Below are 23,239 nucleotides of genomic sequence, written 5' to 3' on the forward strand. Positions count from 1 at the left end.
AGGCTCTGAATAATGACAAGTTTTATTTTTACAATTGCTTTACATTAGCTTTCCTTCTGATCAATTTCATTGACCAAGTTATCTAATTTGGTGCAAATTTTGTTAAAAAAAGAGCATATAGACAACCAGACCTACGCTGTGCTTTTCCATAAATAATTCCGGGGCCTGACATATCCAGGATGCTCACCATAGAGTTTCCATAGCCCTGAGTTTCTATGGCCCTGCGTTAGTTAGTTTGCTCCTTGTTTGGTTCACCTGAAGTTTTGACTCAAAAGATCTAAGTGAGATGACAGAGCTCACCACAGCCTGGAACAACAACAACAGCTTGTATTTATATATTGCCTTTAATGTAGAAAAACATCCCAAAGTGCTTCACAGGAGAGCTGTCAAACAAACTTGGCACCAAGCCACAAAAGGGACAGATGACTGAAAGCTTGGGAAAAGAGGTAGATTTTAAGAATCGCCTTAAAGGAGGAAAGGGAGGTAGCGAGATGGAGAGGATCAGGGAGGGAATTCCAGACCTTAGGGTCCAAACAGCTGGAGGTACGGCCACCAATGATCAAACATCTAAAAATACTCAAGAAGCCAGAATTGGTGGATCACAGGGATTTCAGAGGGCTGTAGCGCTGGAGAAGATTACAGGGATAGAGAGAAGTGAGCCATGGAGGGTTTGAAATCAAGGATAAGAATTTCAAAATTGATGCATTGCCAGTATAGATCAGCAAGTAGAGCGGTGATGAATGAATGGGGCTCAGTGTGAGTTAGGACATGGCTAGCCAAGTTTTGGATAACCTTATTAAAGGCTCTGGGCAGAATCATCCCAGATTTGCACTAAGTACAGCAGAAGGCAGGAAAAACAACATTTTACCCGTCGGTCGCAATGGTAGCTTCTCATGCCATATCGTTCCAATCCCCCCCGCATTAATTATGCATTCCCAGGAAACATGCCGCTTTGATGGCAGGCGGGCTGTCATTCGCCTGCCATGCCATCACCTTGCTTCCTCACGCCAGGCGCCATACGTGCAACCGCGCGCGCACACCTCTTAGTGCTTCTGGCCCAGGAAGGCACCGGTGAAGACACGACCCAAAAGCCAAAATGCATGCAGCACCCCGATTCAGTGACGCATCCCTGGGACACCTTCTGGACAATGTTGTAGCCCACCGCAATGTCCTCTATCCCAGCTCCGGTCGCAGGAGGCCCATCAGGGTCACCGCTCCAGCTTGGGAGGCAGTGGCAGTGGTGGTCAGTGCCAGCACCAGCACAGAAGAGGTTGGCCATCCAATGCAGAAAGAGGATGAATGTTCTTGTTCATGCCACCAGGGAAAGGCAACTATCTCATCACGCTAAACTTATACACTCACAAGCATTCACACATTCGCTGGCACCTCACTCACTGCCAGCTCAAGGGACATCACCACTCACTCTCTCACGCACACACTCACATCTCCATCTGTCCTCATCTCCCCTGGAGGCTGCCTCCTCAGCCCTCACCCTCTTGAGGCCACTTGTACAGATCAATATGCGTCCCCATACACATCCTGGTATAACCCTCTTCCCCAGTAATGGCCTAGCCCTGCAGCCTCTTCCCTTGCCTGAGACAACTTCGTCCCCTTCCTACAGCCATTGAAAAGCCACCCCCCGCCTCATGGCTGGTTTTGTAAGTAAAGCCCGTGAACCCCCACTAAAAGTGATGTAGTGGTGCCTGCAAAGCCTGGTGCTGATGATTGCAAGTGCTGTCTGAGGCAAGGTAGGCAAACAAGCCTCAAAGTCCTGACCAAAGTGCAGCTAGCCAAGTGCACGTCGCTTATGTTCAGTTGTGAAACACACGCCGATGTGCTTGGACAATCCAGCGTGGGGGGATGATTCCGGCGAGCTGGAATGATATACAGATATATAATGATATGCTGATGTATTACACTGAGGTTCCCGACATCCAATGGTGGGAAACATGTCCCGCCATTGATGGGCTGAGCGGACGATCGCAAACTGGACTGGTTTCACGACATCGTGAAACCCATTTTTGACCTTCCCGCCATAATGTCTGCTCACGCCATCGAACACACCCGACGCCAGTGGGCACGGAAAATTCTGCCCCCTGTCAATTCAGATTTCCAAGCTCTGCTTGTTTGGATTTAAATTTTGGATCAAAGATTCTATGAAAAGAAAATAGTACTGTCCATTAGAATTTCTTAAATAGGTGGAGAGTTTCCATTTAATTCCTTGGTTACTACAAAGTAATGGTTAATTTGGAATTTTGGAAACACTATCACTGTTCTGTTAACTAAATTGACAGAACTCGCAGCTGTGACCAAGTTTTAGCTTCACCTCACAGGCTCTGTGTTTCAAAATGGCGACCACTCACACCAACACCAGGGGGAGAATTTTCTCCCCGTCATGCGAGCTGGGCGGGAGCGGGCGTGGGAGACGTGCAGCTGATTGCCACTTGCGATCGGCTGCATGCCACAATTTTACATGGGCGGGCCAATTAAGGCCCACCCAGTGTGACGTGCACCCGGAAGCGCTCAGTGCTCCCTGTGCAGGCGGGGTGGGGGGGTGGAGGGAGAGCGCATGCGCATGGAAGAGCACAGAAATCTCCGGGGCACAGAGCTGCCTCAGGGAGATTAATATCATTATAGAAAAAATAATTCAGACATGTCCCTTCATGTGGCAGTGTCATGTGAGCTGGGACACATCAATGAATTTTAATTAAAAATTTTATTCGCCTGTGGATGAGGTTTCATGAGAAATACGAAGGCCGCCTGGGCTCTTCGCCTGCCCGCCAACCTTAAGATTGGATGGGCAGCCCAGACAATCAGTTTAATTAGTTGTTAAATGGCCTTAATAGGCCTTTGACAATTCAGCAGGTCTGCAGCAGACTCTGGTGCGCGACCATCAAACTGAAGATCGGAATGACGCACGGTGAAAACGAGACGCACGCCTGACGTCACCGCGCGTCAATTTACGCCTCAGCGAGTGGGGCCCGCCCCCGCATACCGACCAGGAGATTCAGGCCCAGCAGTTGACATTTTATACTCTGTGTATAAGTCCATCCCCATGTGCCACATGCCGTGATCTACAGCGTTTTTGCATTGGCGAGAGGGGGCACCGAGGGAATCTGAATTTCAAAACAATTGTGAGCATGAGAGAAGTGAAGGTGCCTCGATATTTGTTTGTTTGTTTCATATCTTCACACACACTTTATTTTTCTCTTTGGAGAATAGCAGGGATGTGCTGGAAGGATTAGCAGGCTGACTATGAGCCTGTTGAAACAGGTCACAAATGCTACCTCTGTGCAAACAAGTCCTGGAGTGGGGTTTGAACCCTGGCTCAGAGGTGGGGCCTGAGCCAAAAGGTCTCCTATGCTTGACTTTAGTGTGCACCTATTTCTACACACAATAACTGTTTTCAACCTAATGCCAATGGGCTACATGTGGCTCCTGAGCTCTGGTAATGCAGATCATGAAACTCAGGACTATTTGTGCTTGTATTTCCTGCAAGTTGATTTGTTCTTTTTCAAAGTTGTGGAGAAGAGCTGTTCCTAGAGTTTGTTGCTTCAATGGTACCTAAGTTCTAAATCATGACATGAAGATCTGTTGGCGTGCGCAAATTAAGGCACAAATTAATCGGAACATTGACTTAAGCTTCACATGTCCATTTTTTAAACTTATTCATAGGATGTGGGTGCCACTGGCTATAGGCCAGCATTTATTGCCCAACCCTAATTGCCCTTGAGAAGATGGTGGTGATCTACCTTCTTGAACCACTGCAATCCATGTGGTGTAGGTACACCCGCTATGCTGTTAGGGAGGGAGTTCCAGGATTTGACCCAGCGACGGTGAAGGCATGATGATATATTTCCAAGTCAGGATGGTGTGTGGCTTGAAGGGGATCTTGCAAGTGGTGGTGTTCCCATACATCTGCCAGCCTTGTTCTTCCAATTGATAGAGGCCATAGATTTGGAAGGTGCTGTCGGATGAGCCTTGGTGATTTGCTTCAGTACATCTTGTAGATGGTAGAAACTGCTGCCACTATGTGCCAGTGGTGGAGGGAATGAATATTTGTGAATGGGGTGCCAATCAAGCGGGCTGCATTGCCCTGGATGGTGTCAAGTTTCTTGAGTGTTGTTGGAGCTGCACTCATCTAGGCAAATGCTTAATGGATGGTGGCAAGGCTTTGGGGAGTCAGGAGGTGAGTTACTTTCCACAGGATTCCCAGCCTCTAACCTGCTCTTGTAGCCACAGTATTTATATAGCTGATCCAATTAATTTTCTGGTCAATGGTAAACCCCAGGGTGGTGATGGTGGGAGATTCAGTGTCCGTGATGCCATTGAATGTCAAGGGCAGGTGGTTAGATCCTCTCTTGTTGGAAATAGTCATTGTCTGGCACTTGTGTGGCACAAATGTTACTTGCCACTTGTCAGCCCACAAGCCTGAATGTCGTCCAGGTCTTGCTGCAATGAACACAGGCTGCTTCAGTATTTGAGGATTGTGAATGGTGTTGAACATTGTGCAATCATCAGCAAACATCCCCACTTCTGACCTTGTGATGGAAGGAAGGTCATTGATGAAGCAGCTGAAGATGGTTGGGCCTAGGACACTGTCCTTAGGAACACCTGCGGTGATGTCCTGGGGCTGAGATGATTGATTTCCAACAATCATAACCATCTTCCTTTGCGCTAGGTATGACGTAAGCCAGCAGAGAGTTTTCTCCCTGTTTGCCATTGTTTCATGTCATGCTCCTAAGCTGAAGTCAAGGACAAAAAAGATCAAACAACCCTGGCCTGCCATGTTGGTGTCATGGAGAAGAGGAATAAAAACTACAAAGTATAAAAATGATAAACATGGTAGTACTTTCACCTATACAGGGCCGTTTTTGAATTCTACTGGAAAACCTTTCGACCTGCTTGAGTAATCTTAAGAACTTTATGCCCAGTGAGAATTGTCAAGGTAATTTGGTATTGTGAGAACTGAATTAACATAACTCAGGCTCTTTATTACCACATACTGCCTACGTCCTGAAACAGGGTCAAGATATTCACCATCTTTCAGGATAGTGTTAAATGCAGCTCTCAGATAAAAGGGTTACAAAATAGGAGGGAGAAGGTTTATGTGCAGCATTAACAGTGACATAGGCCAGGGCCTGAATTTCACACCTGGTGTGTGTGCCAAGCTGGCGAGAGCGGAAGTGGATGTGGAATCCGCTCCCAGCCACGGTCACGTTGCAAACGTGATTTCATACTGGGTGTCCAATTAAGGTCCGTCCAGCGTGAAATGCGTCTTCTCAATGGTCGGGAAGGGCCAGGCTGGGGAGGGGGGGTGAGGTGCTGAGGGGTGGAGAGCATGTTGGGCGCCAGGTCCAATAGTGACCCGGCGAGCTCTTTAAAACTGGCAGAGGCAGCTCCCTGAAAGCTGCCAGAGGAGAATCTTTAGAGTCTGTCCAGGAAGCCATTTAATTCAAACAATGGCCTCACCAGTGGCTGGAGACATCGAGCGGAAGGACAAGTTGGGTGGGCACTCAGCCCCTCCCATTTCTTGGACGAGTGCTTCACGATGTTTGTGGTGGAGGTCGGTGTCAGACGGGACACTCTGGTACCCAGAGGTGGCAGGAGGAGGCCACCGCACCTGACCAAAAAAGCCTGGGAGAAGGCGGCGGCCAAGGTCAGCGGCCATGACGTTGTGCGGCGCACATAGGTGCAGTGCTGCAAAAGGTGCAACGATCTGCTGCACTTGGTAAGGGTGAGTACTGAGTTGGCACAGATCAGTGTGGAGCAGTGTTAAGGGCTGGCTGTCCACCCATGGAACTCAGGGGTGTTAGAGTCTGAGTGCCAACTGTCACTGACACCAACATTGGCCAAGGGGGTGAGCCCTGACTGCTTGGCCTGAGTGCCTTGCAGGTCGAGGCCCATGACTGGGATGTGCCCTGCAAGGTGTCCCAGAGTGGGTTTTTTTCCAGGCTGCAATGGCGCTGCAGGTAGAGAGTGGACAAATCAATGGTCCTCCGTCATTTCAGGAGAAGAGAAGCCATAACAGCAATGAGAGGACTAAGACAGGCAGAGGCCCCCTAAACCTCCTCAATCTGACAAGGTACAAGATGGATGCCTCGGAGCTGGAGAGCCGCCACCCACCTCGGTCAGCCAGTCGTGGAGAGGCAGGGGTCTCTGACAAAGGTAAGAGTACAGTGCACAGAGGTGAGAGTGTCGGATTGTGCAAATGTTCTTGTGTAGTCTCTTCATTGATGGGAGCCTCGAAACTGGAGTCCCCATTGATCACTGAAAGACGATAGCACCATGATGCTGAGCTCCATTGTTCATTACCAGGGGGCCTGGCATGCACAGTGACAGAGTGATGACTTAAGCTAATGACATGTTGTTGTTCTCTCCTAGAATCGCCAGCTCGCCCATGAACGCAGGACCCTGAAGGGCCACCCTTGATGCCAGAGGACCACAGGGCTTTCGATGCACCTGTATCACACCTCCTCTCTGAACTAGGCACCAGCACAGATACCATCAGATTGTCGACTAGAATGTCGGTGCATAGCGGTGAGGGCACTTCACACTCGCTTGAAGATCAAGCACAGGCAGAGAGTGCCCAGGGTGTCGGCAGTTGGAGGGTTGCTGGAGACCAGGACAATGCTCAGCTGAAGGCAGATGATGAGCCGCTGGAATCGTCCATTAGGCAGCAGATGCTGGATGTCCAGCGAGATGTGCAGGAGGATCTGGCAGAGATTCATGTGGCTATGCCTGCCATGGTCTCCGTAATGGAGAAGTCCATGTGGAGCATCAGCACTGCGTTGACCCTCATCACTGAGTGCACTGCCTCCTCCAATGAGAGAGTGGCGGCTCTTATAGAGTGGCAACTCCAGGGACAGAATCAGGGGTTCCTGGGGTTGCGCTCAGACCTGCAAGCCCTCACATAGGCATCGACCTCAGGTTGTCAGTGTCAGTGTGGGAGATGGATGAGACACCCAGTTTCCCAGCTAGGTGCCCATCCATCAATGGTGATCAGGAAGGTCCAGAGTGACCTTACCTTAGTGCACGAGCTGCTTGTCATCTCTGCGAGCTCCTCTCAGGGCGCTCTCAGGACAGCAGCAGCTCCTCCGTCCCTCTGCCAGTGACCATGTCATCTGATGAGGCTGTGATGACTAGGGAGATGCCAGCCTTGGCCGCTCCCTCCCAGGCGGGGCCAGCACAGGCTCCACTGGCCAGACGACGACCGCCAAGTTCATCAAGGCCAATAAGACAGCAGAGTCAGCAGCTGTCTCCAATGCTGGTGCCAGCGAGGGGCTGTGGGGTGGGCACCAAGATGCAGCACTTGTAAAAGTAAGTTTAAGGCACTGTGAGCACAAGAGGGACTGTTCACGGGTGATCTTCTGTTCTGCCATGTTTTGTTAATATGTTTGCTGGTGTGACCATTAACACTATATATTGTTATGTTTATTTGATGTGAGTGCCAACATGATATAAATTTTGCTTTCGTCTTAATGGTCTGAGTATGCTTCAGTTGTTTTGTAGGTGCAGGGCACGCCAGTACCTCATGCTGGATGTGAACGGCTCTAATCTTCATTGCACAGGCACTGAGTGGACTTTGGGTTCAATGGAAAGGGTCATTTCAGACATCCAAGATGGAGGCGGCAGCCCTGGCATGAGGTGGAAGCAGGTCTTTGGCAGCCTAGCTGAAGGAGTGTTGGATCAAGGCATCCCTGGTGTCCCTGCCTCCCTGAAGGATCCAGAGGTCTGCATCCACGCACTCAGCACTCTCCTCATCGGGCTCCTCTTCTGACTCACCACTGGATTCATCCTCTGTAGCCTGTGGAGCTGCCTCAAGATCCCAGTGGGTCCCTCCTTGCCAGAGCCAGATTGTGGTAGCATGCAACCACTATCAGTGACCCCCACTTTGAGGGGTATTGTAGCACTCTCCCATCAGCAGCGCATCTTCAGAAGACCTATGGTCCTCTCTATCATTGCCCTTTTGGAGGCATGACTCCAATTATGACATTGCTCTGCCTCCGTTCTTGGGTGGCGGAGAGGCGTCATAAGCCAACTTTTCAACAGATGCCCTTGTCACCCAGCAGCCATCCATCCAGTCGGGCTGGAGCAATGAACAGCCTTGTATGATCCAGCCATGTAGGAGTCATGGCAGCTGCCAGGGTACCTTGCACAGTCTTGCAGAATCTGCATCTTGTGGTCACAAACTATCTGGACGTTCATCGAGTAGAATCCCTTCCTGTTGACGAAGGCACTCGGCTGACACACTGGCATCTTAATGGTTACATGTGTGCAGTCGATTGCACCCTGGATGTGGGGGAACCCAGCAATCACTGCAAAACCTCTGGCTCACTCAGCCTGGCTGGCCTCCTCTATACAGAAATGAATAAATGTCATTACCCACCTGAACAGAGCATCAGTCACCAGCTTGACGTAATTGTGGACAGCTGATTGGGAGACTCCACACAGATCCCCCACTGACCCCTGTAAAGAGCTGGAGGCATAGAAGTTGAGGGCCACTGTGACCTTCAGAGCCACTGGCATGGGGTGTCCACCCACACAGCTGGAGCTGATCTCAGGCCCAATCATCTGACAGATGGAGGTCACAGTCTCCCTTGAGATGCGGAGCTTCCTTCGGCATTGCACCTCGGACATGTTGAGGTAGCTGCATCGCCACCTGTAAACCCTGGCAGCAGGATAGTGGCATCTTCTGCAGCCACTTCCGCCTTGGACTACCTGCTGGCCCTGCGCCCCTTGTGCCTGCGCCTCTCCTCCCACAGGTCACTCTGCTGGAAACTGCATTGGGGCACCTGGCCTCCTCTCCCTTCTGTCCTTCTCTTCCTCAGAGGAGGAGGTGCCACCAGCAGAGATCACAATCCCCATTACCAGGGTTACAGAAGGCTGTCTGATAAATAGAAGGGTCCACACGGTCTCAATCGTCCGGGGGCCTTGGGACACCAATGAGTCCTGAAATGAATCCTAGAAATGCAAAGACTGAAGCTTGGAACAAAGATGAGGCTGTCAAGTTCAAATAAGTAACCAGCAGCAAACTATCTCCTAAATTCCTCACTACTCACAACGGCATAGCTGCAGGCCCTTTTCATCCTGCCCTTGGATTAGCTTTCATTAGAAGTGGGCTGCTTGTCTGTGCCCATGTAATGAGTGCAAAATTGCACAGGCAACATAAAATTGGGATCAATTGCCTTTTTAATGGCCTTAAGAGACCCTTTAATTGTTGCTGAGTGTGGCTCCAACACCCACGCACGCCCGCCGACCTGAAGATTGCTCACATGGGGGATGACGTCAGGAAGCTCGCCTGATGTCATCCTGCGCTATTTCACGTCCATTCGGGTCAGGCACATGCCCGCCCACGAGATGTAAAATTCTGGCCCAGGCATCTGGTAGTATCTGAATTTCATCACTGCATGTAAACATATGAAAATGGCAGGCAGGAAGAGATTAGCTGGTCCATCAAGCCTGTAGTTCTCATATTTTTGGGGGACTTTTCCTGTTGGTCAACATTCAAAATGTTAGCTAAGGAAAATGAAATATTTCCCCATTTCAAGCACTTACTTTCAGCATCAAGAGTTCCTAGGTCACATGCCAAATAAAGACAATTCTGTTGCATTCTAACCCCAGAAGAGTATTCCTACTGTACAAGAGTGACATTTCCATTTCCTACACCAACCATCGCTTTTTCTTCTCTAATATTACAAGTTTTATACGAAGTCAACCCTTACAGCTAGGGAAGAGGCGATATTCATCTCAGCAGTATGAACAGATTTAGAATGTAGGCCCCAGAACTGAAAGTCAACCTTTCTTTATCACCAACAATAGATCACTACTTACCTAACTGTGGCCTTTCATAATCTTGAAGCCTTTTATCAGACCACCACTCACCCTGGCTGCTCCAAAACTCTAACTCTTCATATTTTTTGACAGCTAATGGGGGGAATTTTGACCAAATGCTTTAGGTACTGAAGAGGTGAAGAGGTGGGCAAGATAGGGTCTTAAGCTGATATGTCAGTTCAGCCAATATAAGCACCATCTTGGTAAAGCAGTTGAAGTCAGCACTAGAAAAAAACATTTGGAGGCTTGTTAAACAGCCAATTGCCACTTAAAATGCCAGCTAGTGTTCGTTAAAGAGGTTGCATGGCATTTTGGTGGCAAGCGCATCAACAAACACCCCCTCAGAACAATGACCAACTGTTTGTGAGTAAACATGGCATTAATGTTCATTCCAGGCACTACTTAAAGTTTTACTCACCATTTAGTGGTTATTGCTGCTGGAACTGTGAAGATGATCTCTGAAACACATCAGGAGCCGTTCTGGGACGCACTTGGTTAAGAATTTACCAACACTCAACCATTGATAGTTCCAGAAATCCTCTGAGCATTTCAGCTAAAAAGAGTAGGTACTTTGCTACTCTATCTTATTAGACACCTTATAGGAGTCACCAGAAGAAAGGGAATGCTGAGTCATGGGCCGCTTGCTAAGAGTCCCCCTTGATCTGGATTAGGAATGGGAGGAGTACATGAGGCCAGGCAGAACAGCACCAACTATTAGAGGAGAGATGTATGGAGGAACAGCGAGGGTGAAGTCTGGGTGTAGGGCATTCCTTCTCCTCTGAACTTCATCTACCGGGATGCCCATTTCCACATCCAACAACCTTTGTGCCCTCTTCCTTGGTCCCTGAGATACCCTGCAACGTGCCAATGTGTGTCAACCAGAACATTGCACACCTTCAGTGGAAGTGGGTGCAAGGAGCCCATATAGACGGCTCCATGAAAATTGCATTGAATAAGCACTTGAATGCTAAACCTGTAGATGTCTGTTTATCACCTGTGGGTCAATTCTTATTTAAGGTAGGCAGCAAAATTGTAAGGACCAAAACTGTGTGCCGAATCCAGACTTTCGGATAGGCTAATCTTATTAGCTTTACACCCATTTAGCACCTGATTTCACCTTTTAGCTAAAATAACTCCCAGTGAGTCTCATTGTAACTTCCCCATTTATTTATTTTTTTTTGCAAAGGGGTATCCAAAACTACACAATAATCCAACTACAGGCTAACTAAAATCTTGGAAAGTTCAACATTATCCCCATCTTTTTAGTATGTTATGCCTCCAAACTTAGAAATATGGATTTCATTTGCTTTTTTTGAGAGGTTATCTACTCTTGCCATTACATTTAATTACCTGTATATCTTGTGCACCAAGTTCCCTCCACTGCATTTAATATATTATCATCTGAAGTATATTTCCTTCCTCTAACCTTACATCCAATTTTCATTTCTCTACATCTGTCATTTGCCATTTTGCTCGCCTATCCATGTCCTCCTTCACTCCCTCACAAGTCCTCGTCACAATTTGCCATACCCTCCCAATTTAGTTTCATAAGCAAATTTTGAGCATGTTCCCTCAATTCCTAAATGCATTCCCAACAAAGTCCCCTCTGGAGCACACATCCTTCCTGTTCTTACTTTACGTTGTTCCCTCCAGCCATCTTTCTGTCCATGTAGTCACATTCCTTTAATTCCATGTGTCATTAAGTGATACCTTGATCATATAAAGCTCACCTCTTTTACCTTCCTTTTATGTTATTTATTCAAAGAATTCAACCAGGTTGGTCAAATAGGACATTCATTTTTAAAGATCCATGCACCTCAAGTGCCATGACCTGCAGGGCTATGGACCAAATGCTGGAAAGTGGGGTTAGGCTGGGAGGCTCGTTTTTCAGCTGACGCAGACATGATGGGCAAGTGGCCTCTTTCTGTGCCGTAAACTTTCTATGATTCTATGACAACTGACCCTGTTTAACTTATGTGTCTTGAGTCGCTTTATAACTTTAACACATATCATCTATTTTAGTAATTAGTCATTTTAGTACATATCGTTTATTTTATTAATTTATCAACAACTGCAATAAGTCCGATTGCCTTATGATATTTTTGTGCCTTTTTTGAAGAGGAGTTTCAGAAAGGGAAAATGCCTGTGGTGTGATAATATTTTTGGTATGTGTGTTCAGGATTGTTTTCTCAGTCAATACTCATCAAAGAAGTATTATTTACCTTTATCCAAATAATGAAATGGAGCAAGTATGTGACCTAAAAGTAATAGAACATTTGGGAGGCATTGGCTACAATATAATTAGGATAAACAAGAATGAAAAGGGGAAACAAGTCAAGAACAAGGGTAATTAAATGGAAGAACTCAAATTATAGCTAAATAAAAAAGAGATCCTGCTTGAATTACATGAAGTTTTAAAAGTAACTGGTAAATGGAGTTGCAGACCAGCAATAGGAAATGCTGAAACAGGAGTCGGAGATGTTACAAATTAAGTACATTCCAGTTTCTTTACAAAAGGATGTGTGAAGTTGGGTTTATGGGTGATCAGTGAGACAGAGGGGCAAAGATTTGTTCAGGTATTGCCGCTTGGAGCGACGTAACACAAACTATGTCACTTTGCCAGGGGCAGGCAGCATTGAAGGCCGGCACCTGTGCAGCTTTCTTCATTGATATACGAATGGGCTCCAGCACTGTCTTTCGCATGGAATCAGTGTAGTTTGTGTTCTATTCCGGAAATCCAGTAAGTGAAGGATAGAACTGAAGTCAATCTTTACACATTCTTATATCTATTACAAGCATACACCTCCTAACCTAAAAAACAGTTTAGCCTGTGTCTATTTTCAAGTGAATCTCCAGTTAATGCCGAAAACTTGCATACAGTACAACACAATGACTGTGACAGAGCTATCCAACAATTTTTTCCCCCTATTATCTACTTGCACAACCTTACTTTCCACAAAAATGGGAAGGGTCGAGGATTCCATTATTTCCTCCATAGCTTTCCTCATGGCCCTCAAAAGTAAACTATTAGACCTCTCTGATTTAACATCCTTTTCTGTTTGAAGAATAATCTCCATTACATTAACCCCTGGTGGTTGTACAATTCTAATATCTACCTCTGTAAAAGCCAGCAGACGTTTAATATCTCTGGCATTTCCTCATTTTTCAGTACCAACTTGCCTCCTTAAGGTTTTAATGCCCCTATCCATACATTGACTATCCTCTTGATGCAAATGTCCTTATAGAAAGTTGTTCTATTGCCTATGACCTTTTTGATTGGTAATTTTCTCTCCCACTGCCACATTTCTACTTTTCCCATTGCTGATACAATGGTCCATTTGCTAATTATTGTATTTTATTTAATCTGGGAAAGTTCCCTTTATATCTCAGCCTACTTTTTTTTGTTTTGTCAGTCAAATATCCTTGATATTGACTTTCCTGTATCCCTTTCTAATGCTAAACTCTAGACCCCAATTTAAATTGTGGTCATTGTTTCCCAGGTGTTCTCTAAATCTAGGTCACCTACTTGTTCTGCTTCATTACTTAGAACAAGGTCCAGCCATACCTCCTTCCTTACTAAGTAGCAACATACTGACTGAGAAAACAATTTTGAAAACACTGAAAAACTCCGCCTTTCAGCAAAATATTCGAACATACTTTTGAATTAAAATCTCCACAATTATTTCTATTATTAATACACATTTCTCTAATTTGTTACAAAAATTCATCCTCAATCTCCTTTTCGCCATCAGTCTATAATATCCTCACAGCATTATCCCGAGATCAATTAAAAGGAGTCTGTTTGGACTGTTATATAGAGCCTTGGTGAGACTTCACCTGGATCATTGTGCACAGTTTTGGTCCCCTTATCTAAGGAGGGATATATTTCCCATAGAGGGAGTGGAATGAAGGTTCACCAGATTAATGCCTGGGATGGCGGGATAATGAGGAGAGATTTAAGAGATTGGATCTATATTCCCTAGAGTTTCGAAGAATGAGGGATGAATTCATTGAAACTTACAAAATTCTTACAGGGCATGATAAGGTAAATGTAAATAAGATGTTTCCCCTGGCTGGTGAGTCTAACACCAGGGGACATAATCTCAGGTTAAGGGGTAGGCCATTTAAGAATGCGATGAGGAGGAATTTCTTCACTCAGAGGGTGATGAATCTTTGGAATACTCTACCCCAGAGGTCTATGAAAGCTCAGTCATTGAGCAGGTTCAAGACAGAAATTGATAGATTTCTGGAGACCAATGGCATCAAGGGATATGGAGATAGTGCATGAAAGTGGCATTGAAGTAGATGATCACCCATGATCAAATTGAATGGCGGAGCAGGCTCGACAGGCTGAATGGCCTACTCCTGTTCCTATTTCTCTATTTCAATATTTATGTCCCAGGGATATAATAGTAGGTCTAATGATGTCTCCATCCACTCAAAGTTCAGGCCCTAGTCTCATGGTGACCATGAAACCATCATTGATTGTCATAAAAACCCATCTGGTTTAATGGTGTCCTTTAGGGAAGAAAATCTGCCATCCTTACCTGGCCTACATTTTTTTTAACTCTTTCTTGGTATGTGGGCATTACTGGCAAGGCCAGCATTTGTTGCCCATCCCCAACTGCCCTTGAGCTGATCACCTTATTAGGCTGTTTTAGAGGGCAGTTAAGAGTCAACCACATTGCTGTGGATCTGAAGTCAGCAGGTAAGGATGACAGATTTCCTTCCCTTAAGGACATCAGTGAACCAGATGGGTTTTGACAACAATTGATGATAATGTCATAGTCACCATTACCGAGACTCGCTTTATATTCCAGATTCATTAATTGCAGTGGTGGGATTTGTACCCATGTCCCCAGAGCATTAGCCTGGGCCTCTAGATTACTAGTCCAGTGACATTACCACTATGCCACCGTCTCCCCCAAGACATGTGACTCCAGATCCACAGCAATACGATTGACTCTTAACTGCCCTCTGAAATGGCCTAGCAAGCCGTTCAGTTCAAGGGCACTTAGGGATGGGCAACAAATGCTGGCCTTACCAGTGATGCCCACATCCCATGAAAGAATAAATTTTTAAAAGTCAACTCACTCCTACTCCAGAACTGATCCCAATACCTCATAATCTAAACCTCCCACAAAACATCTCTGCCTGTCATTTACCTCCCTGATCTGCTTTTTCCTTGCTGGTTAGCGTGTAATAATCCTGCAATTACTAACTCATAGAGCAATGCTTCTTACTCTATAACCTTACTTCTAGAACTCTTTTTGCAAGACATAAAGCATATTCTTTCCTAGGTCATTGGTTCTGACAGGTACCCTCATCTCATCCAAGTGCTTCTGCACTACTATGTAACATGTACCCTAACACTTTGGAGGAAACACACCTTTAGGAGTCTCCTGCTTTCCATTATTTTTTCTTTATTCTTTCATAGGCTGTGAGCGTCGCTGGCAAGGTCAGCATTTGTTGTCCTTCCCTAATTGCCCTTGAGAAGGTGGTGGTGATCCACCTTCTTGAACCACTGTGGTCCATGTGGTGTAGGTACGCCCACAGTGATGGTGGGAAGAGACTTCCAAGTTTTTGACCCAGTGAAAGTGAAGTAATGGCAATATAGTTCCATGTCAGGATTTTGAGTGCTTGGAGAGGGATTTGTAAGTGGTGGTGTCAGGTGCCCTTGTTCTCCTAGGTGGCAGAGAGTGTGGGTTTGGAAAATGCTGTCGAAAGAAGCTTGGTGAGTTGATGCACTGCATTTGATGGCACACACTGCTGCCGCTAATGTGTCGGTGGTGGTGGGACTGAATGTTTAAGGCAGTTTATTGAGTGCTAATCAAGTGAGCTACTTATTCCTGGATAGCATCTTGAGTGTTGTTGGAGATGTACTCATCCAGGTGAGTGGAGAATATTTCATGACACTCCTGACATGTATTTTGTAGATCGTGGACAAGCTTTGGGGAGTCAGGAGGTGAGTTACTCATGGCAGAATTCCCAGTCTCTGACCTGCTCTTGTAGCCACAGTATTTATATTGCCGCTCCAGTTAAGTTTCCAAGACGTTGACAATGAAGGATTCATTGATGTTGATGCTGATGAGTGTCAAGTGGAGATGATTATATTCTCTCTTGTTGGAGATGGTACTTGCCTGGCACTTGTGTGGTGTGAATGTCACTTGGCACTTATCGGTCCAAGCTTGAATGTTGTTCAGATATGACCCAACCAGTGGAGAGTTTTCTCACTGATTCCCATTGCCTTCAACTTCACATGGTTCCTTGATGCCACACTTGGTCAAATGTTCCTTGATGTCAAGGATGTTCACTCTTGCTCAAGTAGGTTAGCAACTACAGTATCTACTCACTATCAAATTCCACATCTTTCATATCACTGTGTTGCAACACTTAACTCTTCATCTTCCTTGTATAATTATTTTCTGCATGGCACTATGTCCTTGCATGTAGCTACCATCCCCATTGTCATTGACCTTAGAAGGAATATTCAATATTGAAAACTTATTTGGTAAGAGGAGTCCCTCACACTTTCTTCCTGCTCCTCTTCCTCATCCAATAAATTATGCTTATCCTCTCCCACTTTGCCTAATTATGGGGTGACCATCTTATTCCAGAAACCCCTTCACCTCCAAAAAATTACTAGCTGTCTACTGCTTTTCTCAGCTCAGGAGCTTTGAGATAAGTGAATGTACTCAGAAACACTTTCTGCAAGTGTGTTTGCCTGAAAAGAACTCTCACATCCAGCAAGATTTCCAAACTTGTGCTGCAGCTGTCCTACTATTGTAACCTTCTGAAACTTTATCTTACTTATGCATAACCAATTACAAAAAATGTACCTGACCATTCTTAGCATAAAATCCAAACAGTGAATTTAACTATGTGCATCACAATTTTGAGGTGATCCCTTAAAGAGGAAGCTGAACACTGAACCAAAATAAGTGAAATAATCCAACCTGACCTCCAGCTGTATATAATGACACTGTGTCATTACCACTATTAGAACAAAAGGTGCTATGAAAGTCCAAATTGCTGCTGCTGTTGTAATGGCACACTGGTACACTGTATCCCCCAAAAAACATTTGTACATCAGCGTCCTACCCAAGTGATGATAGACATTTATTGATGTACCCCAGCAGTGCAAAGTGCTCGAGGATAATTTGTCACCATGCTAGTTTCAATTCTTCACTGACTTAGAAATTATTGCCACAATTTTTAATTTCAAACCAAGTAAAAGCCATAACCAGTGAGTGGGTCTCCGAAAACTATCGTTGTATGAACTTCAGTAAAAGGATCAGCATGGGGAAATGATTTACGACGCACCCATTTCATGCTGCTGGCACAGGTCAATTTCACCCCCTCATGTTAAATTATTGCCCTAAGATACCTGTTGTTACATGTTACTTTCACTGATCTGAAACATTACTCATGGGGGCTGTGAGAATAATTTTAACCCAGTATAATATTGAGCAAGAGGATCCCATGTTTAATGCTCAATCAATGCTCAGTTAGCTGGTCTCAGCTGTTGGGGTACTACAATTGGCCTCAGAGCCCCTGGATAAGGGAAGGAAAAACCAAGGGCCGAATTTTAATGGGGTGAGGGGGTGGGGGGGAGGTTGCACATTGCTCACTCCCAACAGTTCCGAGCTGATGGACTTTAAAAAAGGCTTCCCACAACAATAATACGCCTTAACATATTAAGGTGACAAGGTGAGAGTGGGACTTCTGCCCTTCAGGGGAAGGAAGAGCACCGCGCTCTTCTTAGGATTGAGTGAACTCAGTAATGGGTGCTCTTAGGACTGTACTCAGTCCCAGGAATATCATGGTGACAAATGACTCCCAGGGTTTTTGGGTGGGGAAGGATCGTGGACCCTAGGGAGGGGAGGAAGGGAATGGGGATTAGGTTTGGAGGTGAGGGATGTGGACACAAAGGGAGGGTACCATCTTGGGCATGTGCCCTCAATGTGCACAAGCCATCCCCTCCACCCCCCTCTTCCGCAAAGAATGTAACCCCCTTTCTTCCCCCTTTTCATCAGAGTTGGCAAAAAAGTGGGCTAACCACTTTCCTCCACCTTCCACCATATTATGGCAGCAGGGGGGAATTAGGCCCTTGACTGACTATTAATTGGCCAGTTAGGCAATTCGATAGGTCAAAGAGTGAGTGGGCTGACTGATGACTTACCCATGAACCGTATTATAGAGAACAGCTCAGAGATGGGCGGCCCCGCGGGGGGCTATCCACTTGTCCTATTTTCCTTCCCCCACCACCACCTCAAACATGATTGGTGGGCGGGCCATAAAATTCCCTGCCCATCTAGAGCCCTTGCTACTAATCCCTATTCACTAATCCCTATTGGAAAGTGTCCATGTTTGCCTACTTGGTTGTTATCACCTTCCCATGATCAAATAGCAAAATAAATTCTCACTATCTGGGCCCATACATGAGCAATGGTCACTTTAACAGGACATGAATGGCCAGTTGGTGACCATATAAAAGACTGTGCCATGTGTCAGCAACTTCATCAGATCAAGGCAGAAGATAGCAAATAAAGTGAAAGCTACACCGTAAGCACTATAAGAAAAACACCGTCCAATTGGCCTTCAACCAGAGCTTGTGTTGCTGATCTCTGCCAAGTCATGAGGTTCAGCATCACATGATGCCTGAGCAGCTTTTGGGAGAGACAAATCACTATAAGTTCCATTTTAGACAGTTTCGAAGAAAAGTCATATTGGTCTCGAAACATTAACTCTGCTTCTCTCTCCACAGATGCTGCCAGACCTGCTGAGTTTTTCCAGCACTTTCGCTTTTTAAGTCCCATTTTAGGTTGTGCTGAAGCTCCCCTCACTCCCAACATAGAATACAATAAAAATACAGCCCAAAATCAGAGAATGCATGGAAAATCTGTGACAAAATAAAGTATTTCCTGAATGTAGACATGCTACCCTCAGTAGACAGCAATGCTGAAAGAGTTAAAGACTAAACAAGTGCACAGTAGATGCCCACACAGATCTGCATGACCCCCTGCCTTTGTAAACTAATTATACTATCTGAATATGACAGCCTGCATCAACATGAACTTCAGTCAAGCGCAAAAGTTTACACCATCAATGTACAATGCAGACTTTCTATAAGTCTCCCTCTGGAAACCATGCAAAAAGTATGTCATGGAGAGAGGCATGCTATAGAGTGGGAGAGGCTAAGAGAGAGAGGCATAAACAATGCATGTTATTTCATGGGATGTCTTAGAGAATTCTGCGCTTAACAAACAAAAACTTGAATCATCATCGGTTATTTTTCAAAAGAAAAATCTAAGTTTTAAAAAATATTTAGAATAATTTTTCTGAGGCTCTGTCTGCTCTAATATAATGATTGCTTTCAACGACTTCAATGAGAGATCATCAAGTGCACCGAATAAATTCTTCAGCGGGAGCAGAGTGGGATCAGATCTCAGGAATATGTTAAGCTGACATATTTTTAAGAGATAGAATAAAATAGACATCCTACCTGACCGTGCTAGCAGAAAACAGAAAATGTTGAAGAAGTGCAGAGTAGTGAAACCTCTTGAGAATACTTCCCTTCCTGCCTTCATTTTGGGACTAACACTGCTCCTGGCTGATGATGATTTGCATGATTTGTATAATCAGGGCACGTCCTCAGTACCACTAGGAGTTTTCGACAGACCTCAGCTCTGCCAAGCCCCTGAATAGAAGAGCAGTGTTCTCTAATTTATTACCAAGCCTTCAGCACTGAGAATCTATGCCAACTTCAGAAAGATGGAGAAACATAAAGATGGAGATCTTGTCCTTTTCCTTTACAAAAAAGGAAACCTCTTGAGAAAACTTGGGAACTGATATTTGAACTCAAAGCCTTCTCTGGGCACTGCTGGTGACAGATGCCAATGAATTTTCTGACATGGATATTAACTCTTTACACCCCTGTGTTCTCAAATCCACAAGTTTGACTTTCCTCGAAGCAACAGTTTTCATTTTTATAACTAAATGTCATTCTGACCATTAGCTTGCCTCCCTTGCAACTTTCATCCTGTACATTGCATCTTGCCTTCACACTGGAGGCGTGAGCCAGTCCCTCCCACTGACCTCTCTGTGACCACTGCCAACAATGTCTGCAACATTCCCAGATCGGAATCAGATGATTTTTCCTGTAGACTGTGCTTTCTTTCCCCAAATTTCCTTAGAGTTTCTTTTGCCCTTCTTTCTGTCTGCCAAAAAAAACCACTTCAAGAAGAGTATAGAAACTGTGAAATTATTCTGGCATATCTTTAAAAAAAACTTACAATAGTTCTGCCAGCTTCAGACTGCCAATGCCCATTAGCCTGAGAGTACCAGTTTAGCAATGCATTGAAAAATGACAATTTGACTGACACTTTACTACCTCCCCCGCCCCATGTAGGTCTCACATGTCCCATCTATTTCATTTCATTCATGCTGTAATATCCCAATTTTGAAAATCATTCTAATCTGTTAATGTACTTGTAGAGTAATGGGTTAATAATTCTGGTAATAAGATAGTGATGTGTATCCTGGTGTAACAGTGTTAGGGACAGGAGGTAGAGGAAAAACTGAGCTCCCTTATTTTCTTGCCATCTGTCCGTAAGCAGAGGTATTTTAATTTTTGAAGTAGTGTTTGCCCAAACCTTCTGTTTGTGAGGTCAATTTTTAAACTCTCGCAGTAAACTCTCTTTAGGGTTAAATCAGAAGTATAGTTTATTCACACATTCAAACACAGGGAATGGTCGCAATCTCATAGACACACAAACACACAATAAGAAGATAGGAAAGGAGTTTTTACAAATATGAATAACGTAAAAGAAAAAACATCACAAATATGAATATCAGTTCGCATGACTGCCAGAGTCCAGAAAGTCAGAGTCCAGTGAGGGTTCCTTCACAGACGAGCTACATTTCAGGCGGGTTTAGCTAGCTGAAGTGGGAATTACAGAATTTGTTTAAAGTTGACAGTGATGCAATGAGAAGAGGTTGGTATATGGAGATTTGGTCTGCTTGGCAGGCAATGGCAGGAACCTTCTGGAGAAAACAGGCTTTGAGGAGGTTCAGACTTGATGCAGGCTGTGGGCAGCCTGGAGTCCTTGCTTTGGTATTTGCAGGTTGTAGTTTAAATAGCAGACTAAGTTGTAAGTCTTTAAAACTTTCTAAAGACCAGAAGCTTAGGTCACATGATGTTGCTGGTTAATAAGTTAGTTGCAGGCTAACAAGCAGTTTCTATACTTCTATTCAAAATCCATTGTTCACCCTAGGAGATAGATGGTGGCTTTTAGCACCTCTGCAGGTATGATAAGTTTCAAAGGCTGTCCCTTTGTTATAGGACCAGGCTGGGGAGACAGATCATCTGCTGACCCTTGATTTTGTTGATTGTAATGTGTCCTCACAGTGACAGGTGTGAGATTCCACAAGGATGAGGGTTGAGCTTCTGTCTTGTAACTGCTGTTGGAAATTTTCAGGGACTGTAGCCAACTTGTGAATCATTTGACCTGTAGCAGCCATCTTTTGGTTCAGCAAGGTCCACTTTGCAATTAAGCAAAAAGGTAAGGTTTGATTTAACCAATTTTTGATCTCTTTCATGTCTTATGGACATGAAAAATAGTGGCATCATCAGTCATGTGCAAGAGACTAAGAAGAGAAGATGGAATAGTCTGTACAAGAAATAGATGTACTTACCTAGAAGCTTAGAATGCACTATAATGTAAATAAAGGAGGTTTTAAAGATCTAACTCTGATAGGTTTCTAAGTCACTCATAAGTAGTGGGAAACTATCCCAATCCAGAACAGGCCACAAGTTGCCTGAAAAGTGATCCAAATAATATTCAAAGTGGGAATCAAACCACAAACCATGGTAGCAGCAGTGGTGATACCAATCTAACACCATCTTGGTACTATCAATAGAATACCCATTGGGAGAAATTAGAATAAAACTTCTTCAAATGAAGAACCAGAAGAATTACCTTGGTGAGAGGCACACTGAGAATCGGTAGTGAAGTCAAAACCAGCCAAGTCGTCACTTCCCCTTCTGTAGCCATTTGCAAACCTCAAAGGTCCACAGGGAGGCCAGCATTGGGTGTTTTGGAAAAAGCAATTTCTGAGGTATTGAGCAGCATCGGCTTTGCATACCAAAGAGTAGAAACACCTGGTTATTACATTCCTGTATGGAGTGGGGCCCATTGCTGATGATGTCCTCCTGAGACAGGGGATAGAAGAGACCACTACAGATTTTGAAAGCATCTTTAAAGCATTTGATCCATACCTCAGCCCAAAACAGAACCTCATAATCTAACGAGCAGGATTCAATCAGAGATCCCAAAGGCCAAGGGGAATCTATCAAATTGTTCCTTACAGACCTGTATAGGCTAGCCAGTTGCTGTGATCGGTGAGCTTATTCATGATGGCATGTCGTCGGAGTTCACGATGAAAAGCTGTCAGATTTTTGGGCAGACTAAAGATGACCTAATATTCGAACAAGTGGTTCAATATGCTAGACGGGCCAAACTGAGGGAGCAAAATCGGGCCACAATCTGTGGAAATACTGAGGCTTCGGATGAGTCTGATAGTTGGGTAGGCCCAAAGGCAGCAGCTCCATCCACTCAAAAGGCTGCCAAATCAGGGGAAAGAGCGGAAAACACTGCAGCAGCCATTTTAAAGTGCCTGTACTGTGGAGCTGAAAAGCAGCACAGAAGGCAAGATTGTCCAGCAGGGGACGTAGAGTGTTTTCAATGCAGAAAGGAAGCACACTGCAAGCTGTTCTGTAAATACAAATATGCAATTAAAGGAAGAAAGCAAGAGAATGACTCTGAAAAGCAGACAATCCAGGAAATTGGGAATAAAGAAAGAAATGAGAATACACATTTCCTAGGGGGAGTGAAAGATCAAGAACAAAAATTTTGGTCAGTTGGTTTAGAAGTTAAAGGCTTTAAAAGTGAGTTAAAACTTGATTCTGGAACTGGTGTTGCAGTACTGGCTGCTCATTTGGAATGGCTCAAAGCAGTAGACATCCAGCCATCAACTATTAAATTGCAAGGCCCAGGTGGCACATATCTTCAAGTCAAAGGTCAGATAACTGCCACTCTTAGCCACAAGGGGTGGGAGATTACCGAGATCCTCTATATCTTGCACAATCAATGCACATCTTTACTGGGCAGAAATGCATGTATATAACTGGGTCTTCTGAAAAAAGTAGATGGAGTCCTACAACAGGACAACCTGGCAGAGTTCCATCAAGAATTTTTACGGCTGTTTTGGAGGCTTGGTCAAACATGAATATTATATTAATTTGCTTCAAGGTGCTAAATCTATATATCGATACACTCCTAGGTGGGCATCACACCCATTGCTGGAGAAAGTTAAAGAGGAACTTGACAGAATATTACAGAGT

The 23,239-nt window shown here is 44.9% G+C and overlaps 1 protein-coding gene across 1 annotated transcript in view; it reads right to left on the reverse strand.

Annotated features, from left to right (window-relative positions):
- LOC144668870 (hepatic and glial cell adhesion molecule-like) overlaps positions 1 to 19,424 on the reverse strand; it is a 96,905-nt gene extending 77,481 nt beyond the window's left edge. Inside the window, exon 1 of the mRNA XM_078531311.1 lies at positions 19,340 to 19,424. Coding sequence (XP_078387437.1) covers positions 19,340 to 19,424 — 85 coding nt within the window. The remainder of the gene's footprint in view (positions 1 to 19,339) is intronic.
- Positions 19,425 to 23,239: the final 3,815 nt, after the last annotated feature.

The sequence above is a fragment of the Cetorhinus maximus genome, chromosome 2 (assembly GCF_964194155.1).
Source record: "Cetorhinus maximus chromosome 2, sCetMax3.hap1.1, whole genome shotgun sequence".
In the NCBI taxonomy this organism is placed as follows: domain Eukaryota; kingdom Metazoa; phylum Chordata; class Chondrichthyes; order Lamniformes; family Cetorhinidae; genus Cetorhinus; species Cetorhinus maximus.